A 16,785-nucleotide genomic window follows, 5' to 3' on the forward strand; every position below is an offset into this window, starting at 1 on the left:
TGCTGCTGCGCCTGCTGCTGCTCCTGCTGCACCTGCTGCGCCTGCTGCTGCACCTGCTGCACCTGCTACAGGAACCAACCAGCCCACTGAGCCCACTGGGTCCAACCTGAGCGCTTGCATGACAAACACCATCATTCCCTCCTTCTCTTCAGGAAAGCGGGCATTCCTCCCACCCTGTGCTCTTCACGGCTCCCACTCTGTCACCACGGGCATCTGTTCCTCTGCTGCTCCCCACCCCACTGCATCACGCAGCCTCTGCACCAGAATCACCAATGAACTAAGAGCCCTGATTCCAGCAGAGGAAAATATCAGCCCAGTATCAAATCACTTTCTGATTTGAATTCTGTCTATACGGTGGGCTTCCAGACTGTTGTTCTGGTTGCAGCGACTGAACTTCCATAACTGACACAAGTACTTTGGAAGCACGGCAGGGCACCCGTGCGGGAATCCAAACCTCCTACGGGGCGGGGCATCTTTAGGATGGTGGCCACGCCGCTGAGCGAGGCCGAGGAGTGGGGAACAGAATTTTATAGCCTCAGCTGCAAAAGGGGCTCAATACTAACAGCACGAATTTTGAGTACTTTTCCTGGCAAAATAAAAGTTTTTATCCAAATCACCCCACTCCCCTCCGCTCCCTACTGAACTTGCATTCCACATAGCACGTGAGTAAACAGCAGGCACCTAACCGTGCTGTGAAGCTCCCTCTGGCTTCATTCAGGCATGCAGAGAGTGGAAGCCCCGTGGGGCCGGGTCGTCTCCCCGCCTCCACCAGCAGGAAGCCATCCGCAGGGAAGGCCAACGGTCCAACGGGAGTGTAAACAGGATACGTATCTGGAGTGCAGCCACAGATTAAAAGTTTAAAAGATGCCGCAGGAATTACAAGTGAGACTGAACTCCTCCGAAAGACAAGAGGGGAAAAAAAAGAACACATGATTCACATTCACTCAAAGGATCACATCTGATTTCACCAGGAAACAAACAGTTTTCTTGTTTTAAATCTTGGGCTTTCGTCTCAACTCCGCGACTGGAAAAATACTTAATTTTGTCATTTAGTCTCGAAGAGCCTCATAATCTCATCTGTCCGACAGAATGTGGTTGCCGTGAAAGTGCTTTAGGAGGTCTCAGGGCAGGCAGCAGGCAACGGGGGGCCCACATGCTCACAGTTCCAGAGACAGAGGCAGGAAGCAGAGTGGGGGCGGGTGGAGGAGGGGTAGTGCTCATGGGGACGGAGTTTCAGCTGGGAAGATGGAAAAGTTCTGGAAATGAAGAGTGGGGGTGGCTGCCCGACACTCTGAAGCACTTAACTGCCACCCAACTGGACACCTGGCAGTGGTTAAGATGGTAAAGCTTATGTTATGACTATCTTACCACAATTAAAAAAACCCCTTCATTATTATCTGCTGACATAATAAGTGATCACATTTATATAAACTCTGGCCCTAAAATATCAAAGAGCTTAGTTGCTCTCCCACACCCCATTCGAACACCATATAAATGCCCTGCTGTTAAATGATCAAATAAAAATATTTCTAAATGCCTCAATTGGGTAGCAGAGACCCAGAAGGAGTCCACCTTGCTCTCTCCTCCCAACCATAAAGATCCGAGAGACCCCTGGCCTGGGCTCGGTGCTGCTCTGAGAAGAGGGGGAGGTAGGAGGTACGACAGGGGCTGTGGCTCCGGCCCCCTGGGAAACCGCCGCCTGAGCATGGGCACCAGCTGGCAGCAACGTCCACACGGACGGGATCTGTTCCCTAGGGAGGGGGCCGCTACTCACACACGCTCCACACCTGTGCTCCACATGGAGTACAGCAGCGGGACAGCTGCGCACTCTCGGCGTGAAACAAAACAAACCTCTTCCCAGACAGGCTTTGACTAAACACACGCATATCTGGGCCTATTCCAGTCTCCCGTCGGAAAGCGCGGGAGCTCACCCAGATGGTCAAACATGTCGTGTACCACGCTTGCCATTTCCAGGAGTCGGGAGAAGTTCTGCACCCACACACAGCATATAACCCCACACTCCTGCGAGCATCTGTAAAGGCTGGCCATGCTGAAGGGCCACCGGGTCTCATGGGACACCCTCCGCTGTCACCACGTTCACTCCCAGGCCTGGACAGGGAAGAAACACTCCAACGTGCCCTCCGTGCATGGAGGCATCGTCAACGTTACAAGACTGACGTTTGCACATGCTCCCCACCCTTGACAAGCTGTCAGCGTTTTCCACTGCACAGCTCGAGGAACACAAAGCGGCATAGAAACAAACACTATCTCCAACAGGTGAACATTTAGTTGAATTAAAAGAATGTGAAAATGAGGCCCTGTTGTTAGGTCAGTGGGTGTAAAGTCTCTGTTACCAAGATGAACAGATCTTAGAGATCCCCCGGGGAGGAGGGATGGCAGGAGATGGTTAGTGGTAGTTGCATGAAGCCTCATTGGCAGACCCTGCCCGAATCCCATTCCCCAGCACAGAGCCGTGGCGTGCCCAGCTCCAGGCCGCCCGCATCTTCCTTTGTGTGCCCTCCCCGCCCGGTCATGCCATCTCTGGCCCAGCGCATGCGAATTCTCCTGAAAGTCAACCTGCCGACAGCAAAGGACTGACCGGCCACAGCCAACTCACCAGCGGCAGAGTGAATCTACCCAATGACCGCCTTACTTGCTGAATAATGAATTCACTGAAAACTATCAGAAAACTACAGTAGAACCATCGTAACCAGTCTCTGCTTCCCTGACTTGCTAAAGTGACAGATGTTCTTCGTTCCCTCTGCAAAAGCCCTGACGGATGTCCGTAAAATGATAAACATTCATGGTCAACGACAGGCTCCCCTCCAGAGTGCCCTGTACAAAGAGTCCCCTCAGCTGAGCTGCACATTTACCAAGAGTCAGCCTTGTTCTGTAAATGCTTGTACTTATTATTATAGTTATTTACGTTAACTTGATTAGCTATTACATAAATAAACCAGTGAAATAATGAGTGCAAAAGGAGAGGTGATAACACTCTCTGAGATGATTCTCTTTAGAAAGCTTCAGTCAAGGGGCGCCTCGCTGGCTCAGTCAGTAAAGCGTGTGACTCTTCATCTCAGGGTCGTGAGTTCAAGCTCCATGTTAAGTATAGAAATTACACAAAAATAAAATATTTTTTAAACAAAGAAAAGAGGGGCGCCTGGGTGGCTCGGTTGGTTAAGCATCTGCCTTCGGCTCAGGTCATGATCCTGGCGTCCTGGGATTGAGTCCCATGTCTGGCTCCCTGCTCAGCGGGGAGTCTGCTTCTCCTTCTCCCTCTGCCTCTCCCCCTGCTCATGCTCTCTCTTGTGCATGCATGTGCTCTCTCTCTCTCAAATAAATAAATAAAATCTTAAAAAGAAAAGAAAAGAAAGCTTTGTTCAAGACAAACCACGAAGGAAGAAAAGAAAATCCAATCAGGGTGGGCACGTCAACTAGGAACGAACAGCACAGCACTCAAAGCTTCAGGGGCTCCAAACTCAGGCGGGCTCACGAGTGTCTACGTTTCACTTCACTTTAAGGAAACAAAAACTGGAAATCGCTAACTGCCACAGGTGTATGCAGAAAAGAAGCAGAATACAGTGCGGAGACCCATACTCAAGGAACGTAGCCCCTGGCCCCACATTGGAACCCCAGGAGTTTAGGGGACAGGAAAGCTCCCTAGATACTCATGTATTAGGCACCAGTCAGGAGAAATTACCTATTGGTCAGACTCCTACCCAAAAATTATTTGTTTAAACTTAAAATACTTAAGTATTTAAATACTTAAATATTTAAAACCAACATTTTTGCCAACCAACTACCATCAGTAGGAGGGCTTCTCACGTTCCTTAAACCAGGACACTCTGCCATGTTGCAGCCAAAGGCAGGGACAGAGCACGAGCCGGGCACAGCGAGAGACGAGGACAGGAGAGAGAGAAAGGAACACAAACAAGTGAAGGAACAGCAAACTGTATCTGAGGAAAAATCAGTGGAAATGGATTAACTATTCAGTGGTCAAAAATGGTAGAAAGTGTTGGCTATTTGATGAGTACGCTTCATCTGAGATGGGCACTGAAAGTGACAGTCCCTGCACCTGGCCCAGACCGTATGGGACGTGCGTCTCAGTCCAGACCAGGTACATGGCACTTGACAAGGCACCAGAGGGTCCATGAAGTTCACAGAAGCCCCCCCACTCTGCTGGCTACCCCCAGATGTCTGCAGCCTGGAAACCCCTTTCCTGACGTTCACTACGGGACGCAGCACGCTGAGACAGTGGGAGGGCCGTGGGCTCAGGGAAGCTGAGGAGGGAAAGCACGGGTGAGTCAGAAGATAAAACCCAGAAATGAATGAACTGCTGTCCGCTCACCCCGTTCTTTCTCTTTCAGACAGACAATGTTTGTGAGGGTTAATGTTGTGCATCAACACTTCTGGGCTACAGTTTTGCGCTGTATTTAAAACAACGGGGCGCCTGGGGGGCTCAGTTGGTTGAGCGTCTGCCTTCGGCTCAGGTCATGATCCCAGGGTCCTGGGATTGAGCCCCTCATGGGGCTCCCCACTTCACGAGGAGCTTGCTTCTCTCTCTCCCTTCTGCTCTTCCCTCTTGCTCATGAACTCTCTCTCAAATAAATAAAATCTTAAAAACGATTAAAAAAAAAAGTTTAAAAAATAATAATACAAAAACAAATAATGCATGGAAAAAATGAAAGCCAATCAAGTCAGTTTCTAAACAAACAGGATGAGTTAAAAAAAAAAAAAGGAAAATAATTATAAAGAAGCTTTTATAAAGAGGGAAAAATACATAACAAATGTTAAAAAGATAAAAACCGCATATAAAAATCATACATTCAATATACTCTCAATTGCAGACAGATTAAATGTATAAAACAACAGATGAATAGTGAAGGTCTCCTTTTCCTCATCCCCAGCCTTGTGAACCAGTGAACAGGCGGCACTCAGCGCATCTCCATTCAGACTGGAGGCCCGTGGCCCTGCCCCGGCTCGGCACAGGTGAAGGAAGTTGGTGGCTCTCCCAGGAAGAAGGAAACGTAGATGACTTTTATGTACTTTTAGGGCGTCCCCCCCAATTTTCTACAGTGATCTCGTTGAAAACGCAGCACTTACGGCCCCACGCAGACCTAGCGGATCAGAAGGTTCGTCTTCACAAGACCCCCAGGGATTCGGGGAACGTGACGGTTGGGAAGTGCTGCTCCACACAGTAGCAGCCAGCTCTCACGCAGAGCATCGATCCCCAAGGCCCTGCTCTAGCACTCGAGGTCCTCATGGTTATCCTGGTGCATGGCCCCACCACGACAGCCTCTCAGGAACGTTGCGTCTGCAGCACAGACGCACTACGGTTACTGTGCGCAGTCATACAAGGACGTGGCCGAGTGGGTGGCAGCTGAGCTCTGTGTCCTGCCGCCTCCCCGGACCCCGGCTCGGGAGCAGACTTCCGCTTCCTGACACAACCTTCTCTGCTCCGCGAGGTAGACTTGCCTTGGCTTTGCGGCCACACCACCAAAGTAGTATTGTTGAGAAAAGACTGCATTTGAATCCAAAGAACCTGTGACAATTTTTGCCTTTTCCTGCCTATCGTATGATCTTGAACAAATCGCGAATATTCACTGATCCTAAATTTCCTTGTCTGGAAACTGGGTATTCATACTCTTCACATGTAGGGGCTCTCTGAGTTCAAGCTGTGAGGATTACACGAAATTACAAGCGAAAAAGTAACAAGTCTGGTGTGTAATACATGGTAGGGGCCCAGTGAGTGCTAATGTCCTCTGTCCCCCTCTGAAATGACAATTAACGGGTATCTACTGGACACCAGCCACCATGCTGGGGCGCAAGCAGAGCTAGAGGTAAATGGGACCCGGCCCCGCTCTCCTGCAGTCCTTGTCCTGGCGGCAAGATGAAGAAATGACTCATACAGGGAGGGCCTGGGTGGCTCAGTTGTTAAGCGTCTGCCTTCGGCTCAGGTCATGATCCCGGGGTCCTGGGATTGAGTCCCGCATCAGGCTTCCTGCTCAGTGGGAGTGTGCTTCTCCCTCTCCCCCTACTCCTGCTCTCTCTCTCTCTCTCGTGGCGCTCTAACAAATAAATAAAATCTTTTAAAAGATTTTACATACAGAAAGCAAACATCACAAAGAGAATTTTCAAGTCACTGAGTTTGTTCTGATTTTGAATGAAAGTCAAATTTTCCAGAGTAAGCAAACGAGCCAACAGCAAAAGGCAGAGAAAGCTAAATGGCACATGTGAGCATCCCAAGACTGCAAAGGTGGCAGAAGAACTCCAAAACACATTTTGAACGCATAACATCACATAAAATACACATTCCTGGGAATGTGTATGTACGTTTTATCCCAGAAGAAGCATAACAATGACCATTAAAGTTGCAGACTACGGTATTCAAATCCAGAGTTAGCCCAAGAGAGGGTCAAGTCCCCCGATGGCTCTATGCCATCGTTGTGCCTGCTAAAGCCTCTGCGTGAAAAAGAAAAAAAATCTAACTTCAGAACAGCTTTCCATGGACCTGTAGCTCCAGCAATTTTCAAGGAGACACCAGCCTCCCACTTGGCTATTACCAGCAGCCCTAGAAACCCACTCAAAGGAGAGACTCTAGCAAGAAACGGCCTCCTTCCCTCCAGATCTGGGCTGTTACCACCTGCCCAGAGCCCCGAGTGGCCCAGGGGCCCAGCAGCTCTGTAGGACCGTGCACTCACCAGCCACGGCTGAGGGATCTCCGGCAAAGGCATTTGGGGAGGAGCCGGCAGGCTGTTGGGGGTCTCTTGCCTCTGAGCATGGTCCTTCACTTCGAAACCTGTAAGCATCAACCAAAACCACAGAACTGGATGAGGAGGAGAAGGGTGTGGACGGTGCTGCCGGCAGCTATCCCGCCCTCAGCCCCATCGTGAACGCTGGGCCAATATCTGTTTCCTCTAAGACTGTACAACAATCCTGTTATTCTTCTCCAGGTGGGGGATCTATGGCTGGAAAAAACAAAAAGAGATTGCAGAACTAATCGAAACACTAGCAGTGGAAATGATGGAGCCGGCACGGAAGCCTGCATTCCTCCAATGCTGCGCGGCCTGGCAAAGGTGAGCTGCCCTGCCTGAACTTCCACTCTGGTCAGGACTTACCCACAGACAGACGGACTAAGGGGCGGGCGCGGCCTCGGAAGCAGTACATTTGTATCAGGCGCCCTCTTGAAGCCAGATACTGGGAACACACGGGTCCCTGCGTGTCCCGGCAGCCTTAAGCTCATGCTCCCAGCACAGCCGTATTCAAGTTGAGAAGACAAGTGTGTACCCAAGTAACTTAGGACACGTGGTGAGCACCGTGTCAGCAAAGGCAGGAAAGGAAGGAACCGGCTTTAATCTGGGTGCAGGACTATTTCCAGGCCAGACCTGGAAAGACCCACCAGAACAACCGCTCAACAACAGTCACCTGTAATGGGTCACGTGTGATACACCGGCAGGGAAAGGGCTATGAAGACACAGAGCCTGACTGCCAGAGGCGCAGTGGGGAATTCTGGCAGAGAACTGGGCACAGTAAAAAAAGGAAAGAGAGAAAAAGAACAGATGGGAATTCTACCACCAAAAACTATCAGCGGACGGGCTCAAGGCTAATGAAAGAGCTCTGAGGAGAACGAGTGAGTTGGAAAGCATCGGGAGGCACGTGCAGAGAGACAGAGGGTGGGAACCCATCGAGCAGAGGCAGAGGAAAGGGCCCCCGGGAAAGCCAACAGCAGACCCCGAGGCCAGAGGCCCGAGCGGCGCAGTGCGTCCAGGCCAGCAGTGGGTGCTGGCCGAGCAAAGGGAAGAGGCCGAGGGCGGGAGGCTGGGAAGGAGGACCACCTCTACTAACAGGAGCAACAGGAAAGAGGAACAGTCGTGCTGACCGCAGGTCAACCGCGGGTCAGGCACTGTTCGGAGGCACTTTCTGTCGTCTCCTCTGACCCCCAAGACATCCCTCCAAGGCGGAAGCTCCAGGGGAGGAGAGAAGCAGACGGAGATGGAGTAATTGGAGCATGATCCCCCACTATCCCATCAGCTCCTTAAAGGCTTTGTCCTCCTGTGCCTGGAAACCGCCAGCACCTGGCATGCGGGGAGACCCTCGGGGACAGTGGGATGAACAAGTATGTTAATGAGCAAATGAATGTGTCTGAGAAAGACGGTGGATTCGGGATGGTTTAGAGACAAAGGAGACTGGAGGAAGAAAGAGCAGACGCACCTTTGGACGACTGTATCCTCAGCAGGATGTCGGTGATCACTGCCTTTTTCTCCCTGACGGTTGACGTTAGATATTCATGGTCCAGGAGCTCCAGAAAGAGACGAAGTTCAACTATTAACTCTTCCATTGCTGCAAACGGAGGAGAGGGAAGGGGACTGTTAGACCCAGTGGGGTGCAAACGCCACAATGTAAATCCATTTCACTTTAGCTTAACTGGATACGGTATTCCAGCGTGAAGAGCAAGTTTGCCGAAGCCAGGTCGACTAAGATTCATGCGTCATCTTCTGGACAAATGCACTGCTCCTTTGCTTTTGCTCTGAGACAGTCATTTTCATCTAGGAGACGCTCCAAAGCCATGCTGCCAACAGATGGAGTCATGACCCAAAGGCCTGACATCATCATGGTGTCAATTGCATGATATTAAATTTCATTGTCGAGAAGGAGATGGAAGTTTAAAATGCCAAATAGTTTTCAAATAACCACCAGGACGTGGTTTCAGAAACTCAACACCCAACTCTGCCTTTGCAGGGCTGGCTCCATTCCCAGGAAGGCTGTGAGCATGTTTGTGCAGTTACGACAAAGACGCCGGATGCCGAGGAGGACTTGGGTGCGGACTCCTGACCACGTCTTTTCTCCTTCTAGGATCACGGCCGACTCAAGACCCGACTACGCGGCTGGAGTCAGCAATTTACAGATCATGGTGTGAACCTTTCAGGGACCCCGAAACCCTTTTGGGGCATGCAGGAGGCCCAACTACTTTCGTAACACTGAAGCCTTATTCTCCTTTTCCTGTGTCAGTGGTTAGGGGCTAAGCTGCCAGCCTGTTAGCACAGATCAAAGCAGGGACACCAGACTAAACCAGCAGTCCCTGTATTCCTCACCACGCACTGACAGTAAGAATGAAAAAGTCACTGTCACTTAAGAGTGTCTTCGATGGAGCGGCACAAAGCGCTGCTTTTATGGAATCTCAGCCCCAGAGGATGCACCTTTTTGGGATCCTGTGTGAGGAAGTACACAAACCGCCCCTCTCCTGCCGACCGACGGACAATTGCTGTCAGAGGAAAAGCAAGTGTGCACTGTTTGAAGCGCACATCAGACTAACGGGCTTTTCTCATGGGGCCCCAAAGAAGAAATGATACACAAACTACAAGGACATGCACTGAGTGTATGACCGACATCCTCCCAAAAGGGGACGAAGTGACCTTACCATGTCAAGGTAAACAATGACAGCACTGGTTGCCGATGATAAAATTTGAGCTTCCAAACGGAAGTGAGAATTTCGAACACTTGTACCCACCACCGTGAGCATGACAGCTTCTCAGCAGAGACTTTCCTGATCAGATGGGGACAGGCACTGGCCAACAGGCTTTTCTGATCTAGTATAATGCGGTGTGTCAGCTTTTAGAAGATCCGCACCACTCCGTGAACAGTGAGGTCACAAAATCACACGTGGGCGAGGATCTAACGTACAAAATAAGCGGAAATATTCTAATGTAACAGAGGATGAAGCATTCTATGATGCAGCTTCAGATCCCAAATTGCAGCTAACTTTTAAGAAACTACCCCCTGCCAGTTTTTGGTGTAGTATCAAAGAAGAATATTGACAGTTTTCTGAAGAGGCACTGAAGTATTCTTCTCTATGTATCTGTGCGAGCCAGATTTTCTCTACGTGCTTGCTCTAATCTGAATGCAGAAACAGATACGAGAATCTAGCAATCTTTATCAGACCAGATATGGGAGATGCTTGCAGAAATAGAAAACACGCCACTCTCTCACAAATTAGCTTGTTTTGGGAAATGCAGTTACTTTTCATAAATATATTTTTTAATGAATTAATAAATACCTTAAAAATCTGCCCCTTTTAAATTCGAATATGAGAAATATATACAGATACACCCACATAAATAAAAGCTCTTTGGAATGTTCAATATATATTTTGAGACCAAAAAGTCCCAAGCAAAAAAGTTCAGTCCATGGGATTCTTTCCAAGCCTACAACACTCTTCAGGACTAAAGATATTAACTGAGGCCATGTTGCTGTCACTACCAAAGCTCTCATAATTTTAGGTAAGTCTAGGACAGAGAAATGGCAAATGAGTCCAAAGAGGGCAAGGTGTATTCCTGAGCTGTTCACTTGTCCTAACTGAATGAGTTTTGCTCTATGAAATGAAGAAGTTGGATTAAATAAGTCTTTAAGGTCCTTTTTCATTAGTAAAACAACTTCTTGATGATTCTAAGGGGAAAACAATCTCATCTATACTCTAAGAATGAAGGGCTGCCCGCGTTATTCGTAAGAGCCAGAAGGTAGAAACAGCCCACGTATCCACTGATCAATGACTAGAGAGAGCGATGTGGTCTCTGTACGTGATGGGACACTACTCAGCCTCCAACAGGAAGGGCATTCTGACACCTGCTACATCACGGATGAACCTTAAGGACATCGTGCTGAGTGAAGTAAGCCAGTCATGGAAGGACAAACACTGTATGATTCCACTTACACGAGGTACTTAGAGTCATCGAAATCATCGGGACAGAAAGTGGAGCGGTGTTTGGGGGGGCCGGGAGGGAGAATGGGGAGTTAGTGTTCAATGGCTGTCTTCAGTTTGGGGAGGTAAGTTACAGTTGGGGAAGATGAAGCAGCTCTGGGACGGATGGTGGTGACGGCTGCACGCCAGGGTGAATGTGTTGAATGACACTGAATTGTACATTCCAAAAGGGTGAAAATGGCAAATTTTATGATGCATATATTGTACCACAATAAAAAATACCAACCAAAAATCGATGGGCAGCCATCAGCAGAAATGTTAAAAATGCTTATGGGCCTATGTGAACCTCACAGCAGCCCATCTTCATTCACATATTTTCTTATCAAAAACGCCTCTCTTGTAGATAGCCAAATTACATTTATCCTGTAAGGTTTCACTTAGGTGCCAGCTCGCAGCATCAAAATGTCTGAAGAGGACCTCAGACTGAGTCTGTCCTGTCTCTGCCCTGAGCTCCCTGGCAGGTTTCCCATGAGGACTCACGCAGACCCCTCCCGGCTGGGAGCTGGCCGTAAGCATGGTGGGGGACACCTGCCTGGCCGTGCTCCCCGGCTCAGAGACCAGCGCCTTCTGCCACACGTGGCCTCTGGGCGCCCACAGCCACCCTATGGCGCCCACAGCCACCTCCCGCTCCCAGGTTATAACTCTCTGGGCCGCCCTAACCCAAGATGGCCAGTCCAATTCTCCTTCCGGAGGAGTTTGCCTGGGACTAGGAACTCGTGGGCAGTTGGGATCTCCGGAGCTGAAGACATGTGGACACAGGAACCAGGTACAGCATGTACATGCCGGAGGGAGGAGCCAGGACCAGAGGAGGGAAGGATCCGGTTATCAGCACATGGGGGAGCTCAGGCGCCAGAGACCGGGTGAGGCGAGAGGAAGAGACAGACAGAAAGACTGACGGGCTTCCGAGACCTTCCTGGGCTCTCCTTGGTCACCTGTGCACTTGAAACGCACAGCATACCTGCATCGTTCTAACAAATGTTCATTTCACTGATTTTTACTAAGCTGCCCTGGATGGTTTTCTTTTCACTGAAATCTCAGACCAAGACCGCAAAGCACAGACAGCTCTCCCCACCGCAGGGTGCAGAACCTCCCAAATCAGAGAGTGTGATTGGTCAGAAAAGTTACTCCTTTTCAGGATCTTCACAGACTAAACAAGCCACATTCTACCCTTAACTGTCCCTTCAAACACTCAAAGCCCACAGCATCCCCTTTCTCCCAGCCTGCTCTCATTAATCACCCCCAACTGGCTCCTCTCCACAGGGGTCTTCCTTAATTACCAAAGTTCCTTCGTCTTGCAGCAGCCAAACCGATAACCGGATATCGAGTGATCTGTGGGTCGGTTTTTGTTTTGTGGTACAATGCACACAGAAAGCTCGTGAGTCCTGACGCACAGCTCACAAGGAAAGAACTGACACTTGCTGACGACCCACTATCCACGATGCCCCCTCCTCCCGGGAATGCTGCAGAGACCCCCTTGTCCCCATCCGCAGGGGCATGAGAAGCAAGCAATGGTCTGGTTACCTGTCTTTGAGCAAATGCTCCCCCAGCAGCCTCAAGTGCCCGCACTGTGCTCGTCCCTGGACAGGTGTGAGTTCACTTTGCTCCCAGAGACCCCGATGGGTTACATGGTGTTATCAGACCCGGTTTACAGCTGAACAAACAGAGGCTCAGAGGGGTCGCCAAAGGCTACGAGACAAATAAGCGGCTAAGTCTCTGCAGCTAATAATTTACTCACAGCCACGCAGCAAGACCACAGCAGTGAGAACCTGAGCGCAGATCTAACTCCAAAGGCCCTGCTTCAACCATTGCATGATAATCATTCCATGACTGCCTTCTGAGATGACCCTGGCCTGGTGAGATGCCACAGCCATTTTTTTTTAAGAGCGATCACATGGTCAGATAAAATTAAGAACACACATCCTAGAAAAAATTAGGAGGGTGATCCATTTCACCAGAGCCTCCACGGTGCCCTGTAGAGTATTATAATCATGTACTGAGCCACCTACCTCCCCCAGTGTACTGCCCGTCCTGGTGTGCATGGACAGCGTCCCATCATCATTGGGTTCCTTCTGGTGCCCAGGCACTCGGCAAATGCATGTTGAAAGTAGGGGCACGACATCCCATAGCTCACAGACATGCCACCAAGGCAAGGGAGGAACGAGAAGTTCCTGTACCCAGGTGCCTGGGTGGCTCAGTCGTTAAGCGTCTGCCTTCAGCTCAGGTCATGATTCCAGGGTCCTGGGATCGAGCCCCGCATCGGGCTCCCTGCTCCTCAGAGAGCTTGCTTCTCCCTCTCCCTCTGCCCCCCCCCCCACATGTGCTCTCTTTCTCACACTCTCTCTCTCAAATAAATAAATGAATAAATAAAAAGAAGTTCCTGCACCCGATTTTCAGTTTAAAATTCTTAATACGAACATGCCTGTCCCTTAAGTCTAGTAGAGTCAAAAGGAGCTGGAATGCGTATGCTTACGAAGGGGGTGGCGCCGCACGACTCCGGTCTGCAGGACACCCAGGAGGCATGAGGAGCCCGCATCTGGCGGCGCCCTCCATGCTGTCTTGCCAGCTCTGAGACAGCCCTCGTAGGACAGGCACAGAGATCCAGCGTCCAGGGATTCAGGTGAGGTTTTCAGAGACATATCCTAAGTGCCCTTCACCACATGCCACCCAGGACTTACCTTCCCGATATCCAGCTTTTCCACTGCCTGACACCAGCTCCCTCCTGCATCTCCAGGGTCAGGAAAGACTCACAGGTGCCCCCTGACCTCCCCCAGCACTCCCAGCCCAAGTCCTCATTATGATACAGGTCTATGTCCCCCCGCAAGGTCCATCGCTCCCTAGAGACGTTGCATAGAGAACGAGAGCTGCCACCAAGCGCTGACCACGTGCCAGGCAACACACTAAGTGCTTTGTGCACATTACGACAGATTATCACACTAGCCCTTTGACACAGGACTTATTTTCACCATTTTACAGATGAAGAAACTGAGACTAAGAAAGGTTATGTTCTGGTCCAAGGTCATACTGTTCAAAATAAGAGGCTGGATGGGTGTCAGAACCAAGTCTGCTTGGTTTTCGTGCCTCTGCTCGCGACACCACCACACTGCACATTTCGCTCATGGTGGACGAGGACGTTCATTCTTCTTAGGTTATGTTCCTCGGTGTTCGCGCTCAAATAACCGCTTTCCCATGACACGGAGCAGGCTCTCTACACAATCACATCCTTCAAGGACATTGCTCAAATTGCGCCTTACAGGGTTGTTTCACCAGTGGTTCTAATATTAATAGCATCTTACGACTGTAGATAATTCATCCAACTCCCTCAACCTCCTGATGAAGAAAGAAGGCTCAGAGAATCGGAGACTCACCAAGGGCATGGTCTGCTCCACCACTCCCATCTGTATGCCCGGAACTCAGGCCAAAGGGCTTTGCGTTCAGAGTAACCACTAGTTATATTCTACCATATAAAATACTCCCAGTGTATTTTATCCCTTGATCCTCACACTCCCGTTATCTTTGAAACATCACAGACGGCAGAGATAAAATGAAGAAAGGTGCAGAGCCTGACCCAGGACAGGAAGCAAAGCAGGGACACATCCACCCTAGACCCAGGGCCCCTACCGCCTTTGTTTGACCCCCTAACCCTCACACCCGTTATCCTCCACTGGGCAGAATGGGACTCACTGAACATAGACTGGGATCAGGACACAGGTTGTAAGTCAGTAACTCCCAGAAAAAAATTTTTTTTTTCCTCAAATGCCTACACCACACAAAAGATCTGGCTACAGAATTTATGATTCCCAAAGCAACAGGGAAATCAACTGGAGGCATTTCAGGATATATTCTATGCATCTGAAAAGCAGCACTCCCTTCTCCCTAGCCAAAGGATTTTTGCACTAAATTAAGTGACTCTGCTCTGTCTTACGTGGTCAGTGTCTTCCACGGTCCTATGTAAAGAGGGAAAGTGTGAGTAAAGGCTAGACAGCACGGCAGACCAGTAATTCAGTCCAGCAACATGCTTCCTCTGTAATCAACCCCTCTACTCTTGAAAGCAAACCTCTGACTCAGGTTGGGCAGTGGGTTCATTTATTTCAACAACATAAAAGAAATGGGCTTTTGTTTGTGGGACCCAAAAGCCACTTCAAAGGAATTTGATTCACCTGAGTGCCTAGATCACAGAATTTGAAAGCCAGAAGGGCCCGTGGGGTCCAGTGCCTTTATTTCACATGGGAGAAAGCTGGGGCCCAGAGAAGGAAAGTGACCTACCTGCTGAAGTCACACGGGATTTGGTAAAAAGGCTGGAACCAGGAGCCGGGAGGCCTAACGGCCAGGCAGGTGTGTCCTGGTCTGCACGGAACGGTCTTCTTCACACGCCTCCTCCAGGGGTGAGCACGGAACGCCCAGGGTCCACCTGCAGTTTCTCAGGAAACCAAACCACTCTTTGAGAGCAAATCCTGCAAATGAGAAGAAATGCCTGCTATGACTGGCTCTGGGAAGACACAGTTCACTACCCAGAACTCGCTGCTGCTTGGTCAGAAAAGGGAAGAAATGGCCCGCAGATTCACATCACTCCACGGGTCACAGGCACCGACTACACACGTGGCCACGTCCACGTTCTCTGCAGTTGGCAAACTTCAGTGACGAGCGAGAGACCTAGTGCTGTCTGAGTCCTCAGTTCTAGTCAGTGTCACCAGACAGCACGAGGGCAGGGGGGCGTCTTTCCAACACCAAGTGTTCATCTGAGATCCCTCCCAGGTAGCTCTTCCTTTCGGGGTCCTAACCTAGTGCACAGAAACTAGACGTGGGTAACTTCCCTCACCTAGTCTCTGCTGAAAACAAATACATGCTTCCCCTTAACTCCCCAGTGCCCCTGGCTCTCCCGCTCCCAGCCACACACCCCCAGCCCCAGCTGGTGCCCCGACCTGCCAGCCTCCACATGCCCTTCTCACTGTGTGATCCTCTGGGGTTCCTGCCTGCTGTAGCCAGGGTTACCTCCTCTGCCAGCCAGCCCACCCGGGTCACCTGGCTGACTCTCCTCCCTGCCCCTGCAATTGCTGCCAGTCCCCTAGAGTGGAGTGCATGTCTAGAGTGCAGTGGTCATTCCATCCACCCTGACCCCTCCTTCCCAGAATCTCTCTATGCCTCTACTCGGTCCCTCCTCATCTGCTGCTTCTTAGAAGGAGCCCAGCCTTTGCAGCCACACAAATCAGGCCCAAATCCCAGTTCTGAGTCTTCCTAGTTGTGTGAACCTTGGCTAAGTGAGTAATTCCCCCAAATTATCTCATGCTTAAAATGAGATGCTGATTATGCATCTCAGTATTGTAATGAGGATTAAATGAGCTGCTCTACATACAGAGCCAAGTATTTCACAAATGGTAGCTATTACCATTATGATTAGCATATGCTCGTCTTACTAGAACTTCACTGTATGACTTGGGATCAATGAACACAGTAAGTGAACACTGCCCACACACTTCTTATCTTCTCAACTATGGCATCCTTAAATATCTGCCCCCCTCCCTTAAGAAAAGTCAGGAAACACTATTCTGTACAACTCTGTGCAAATACATTTGAAATTAGGTGAAGTACATAATTTCACATAAGAATACAATTTACCAAATTGTTTTAGAAAGCATACACAGATCGATTTTCCATAGAAGAAATAGAGAAAGTTGTCAAAGAATTAGCATCACAAATAAAAGCCCCAGGCCCAGATGGTTTTACAGGGGAATTCTACCAAACCTTAAATGCCAAACCTTACTACACAAATTCTTCCAGAGGGTAGATACATAAAGTTTTCAAATACTTTCTTTTTTTAGAAGTAGGTAGAAAAGTGATGCCTAAACCTGATAGAGACCACAACCCCCCCCCCAAAAAAAAACCCCAAAGACTATTGTTACTTACAAATATCAATGCAAAAATCCTAAATAAAATATTAGCAAACAGAAATCAACACAATACATTAATAGCACACCATGACCAAAGGGGGTTCATTCCAGGAATGCAAGGATGACTCAACATTAGAAAATCTA

The 16,785-nt window shown here is 49.6% G+C and overlaps 1 protein-coding gene and 1 long non-coding RNA gene across 3 annotated transcripts in view; both read right to left on the reverse strand.

Annotated features, from left to right (window-relative positions):
* The window catches only part of AFAP1 (actin filament associated protein 1), an 85,606-nt gene extending 70,484 nt beyond the window's left edge, over positions 1-15,122 (reverse strand). For both annotated transcript variants that reach the window (XM_021677704.1, XM_044912783.1), the window contains exons 1-3: positions 15,020-15,122; positions 8,212-8,340; positions 6,702-6,799 (exon numbers count right to left, since the gene is read on the reverse strand). In XM_021677704.1, coding sequence (XP_021533379.1) covers positions 6,702-6,799; positions 8,212-8,338 — 225 coding nt within the window. In that variant the 5' untranslated portion in view covers positions 8,339-8,340; positions 15,020-15,122. The remainder of the gene's footprint in view (positions 1-6,701; positions 6,800-8,211; positions 8,341-15,019) is intronic.
* Positions 15,123-15,187: 65 nt separating this feature from the next.
* The window catches only part of LOC123324055, a 53,765-nt gene continuing 52,167 nt past the window's right edge, over positions 15,188-16,785 (reverse strand). The window contains exon 3 of the long non-coding RNA XR_006539597.1: positions 15,188-15,207. This is a non-coding gene — a long non-coding RNA (uncharacterized LOC123324055). The remainder of the gene's footprint in view (positions 15,208-16,785) is intronic.

This window comes from Neomonachus schauinslandi, chromosome 2, assembly GCF_002201575.2.
Source record: "Neomonachus schauinslandi chromosome 2, ASM220157v2, whole genome shotgun sequence".
Classification (NCBI taxonomy): domain Eukaryota; kingdom Metazoa; phylum Chordata; class Mammalia; order Carnivora; family Phocidae; genus Neomonachus; species Neomonachus schauinslandi.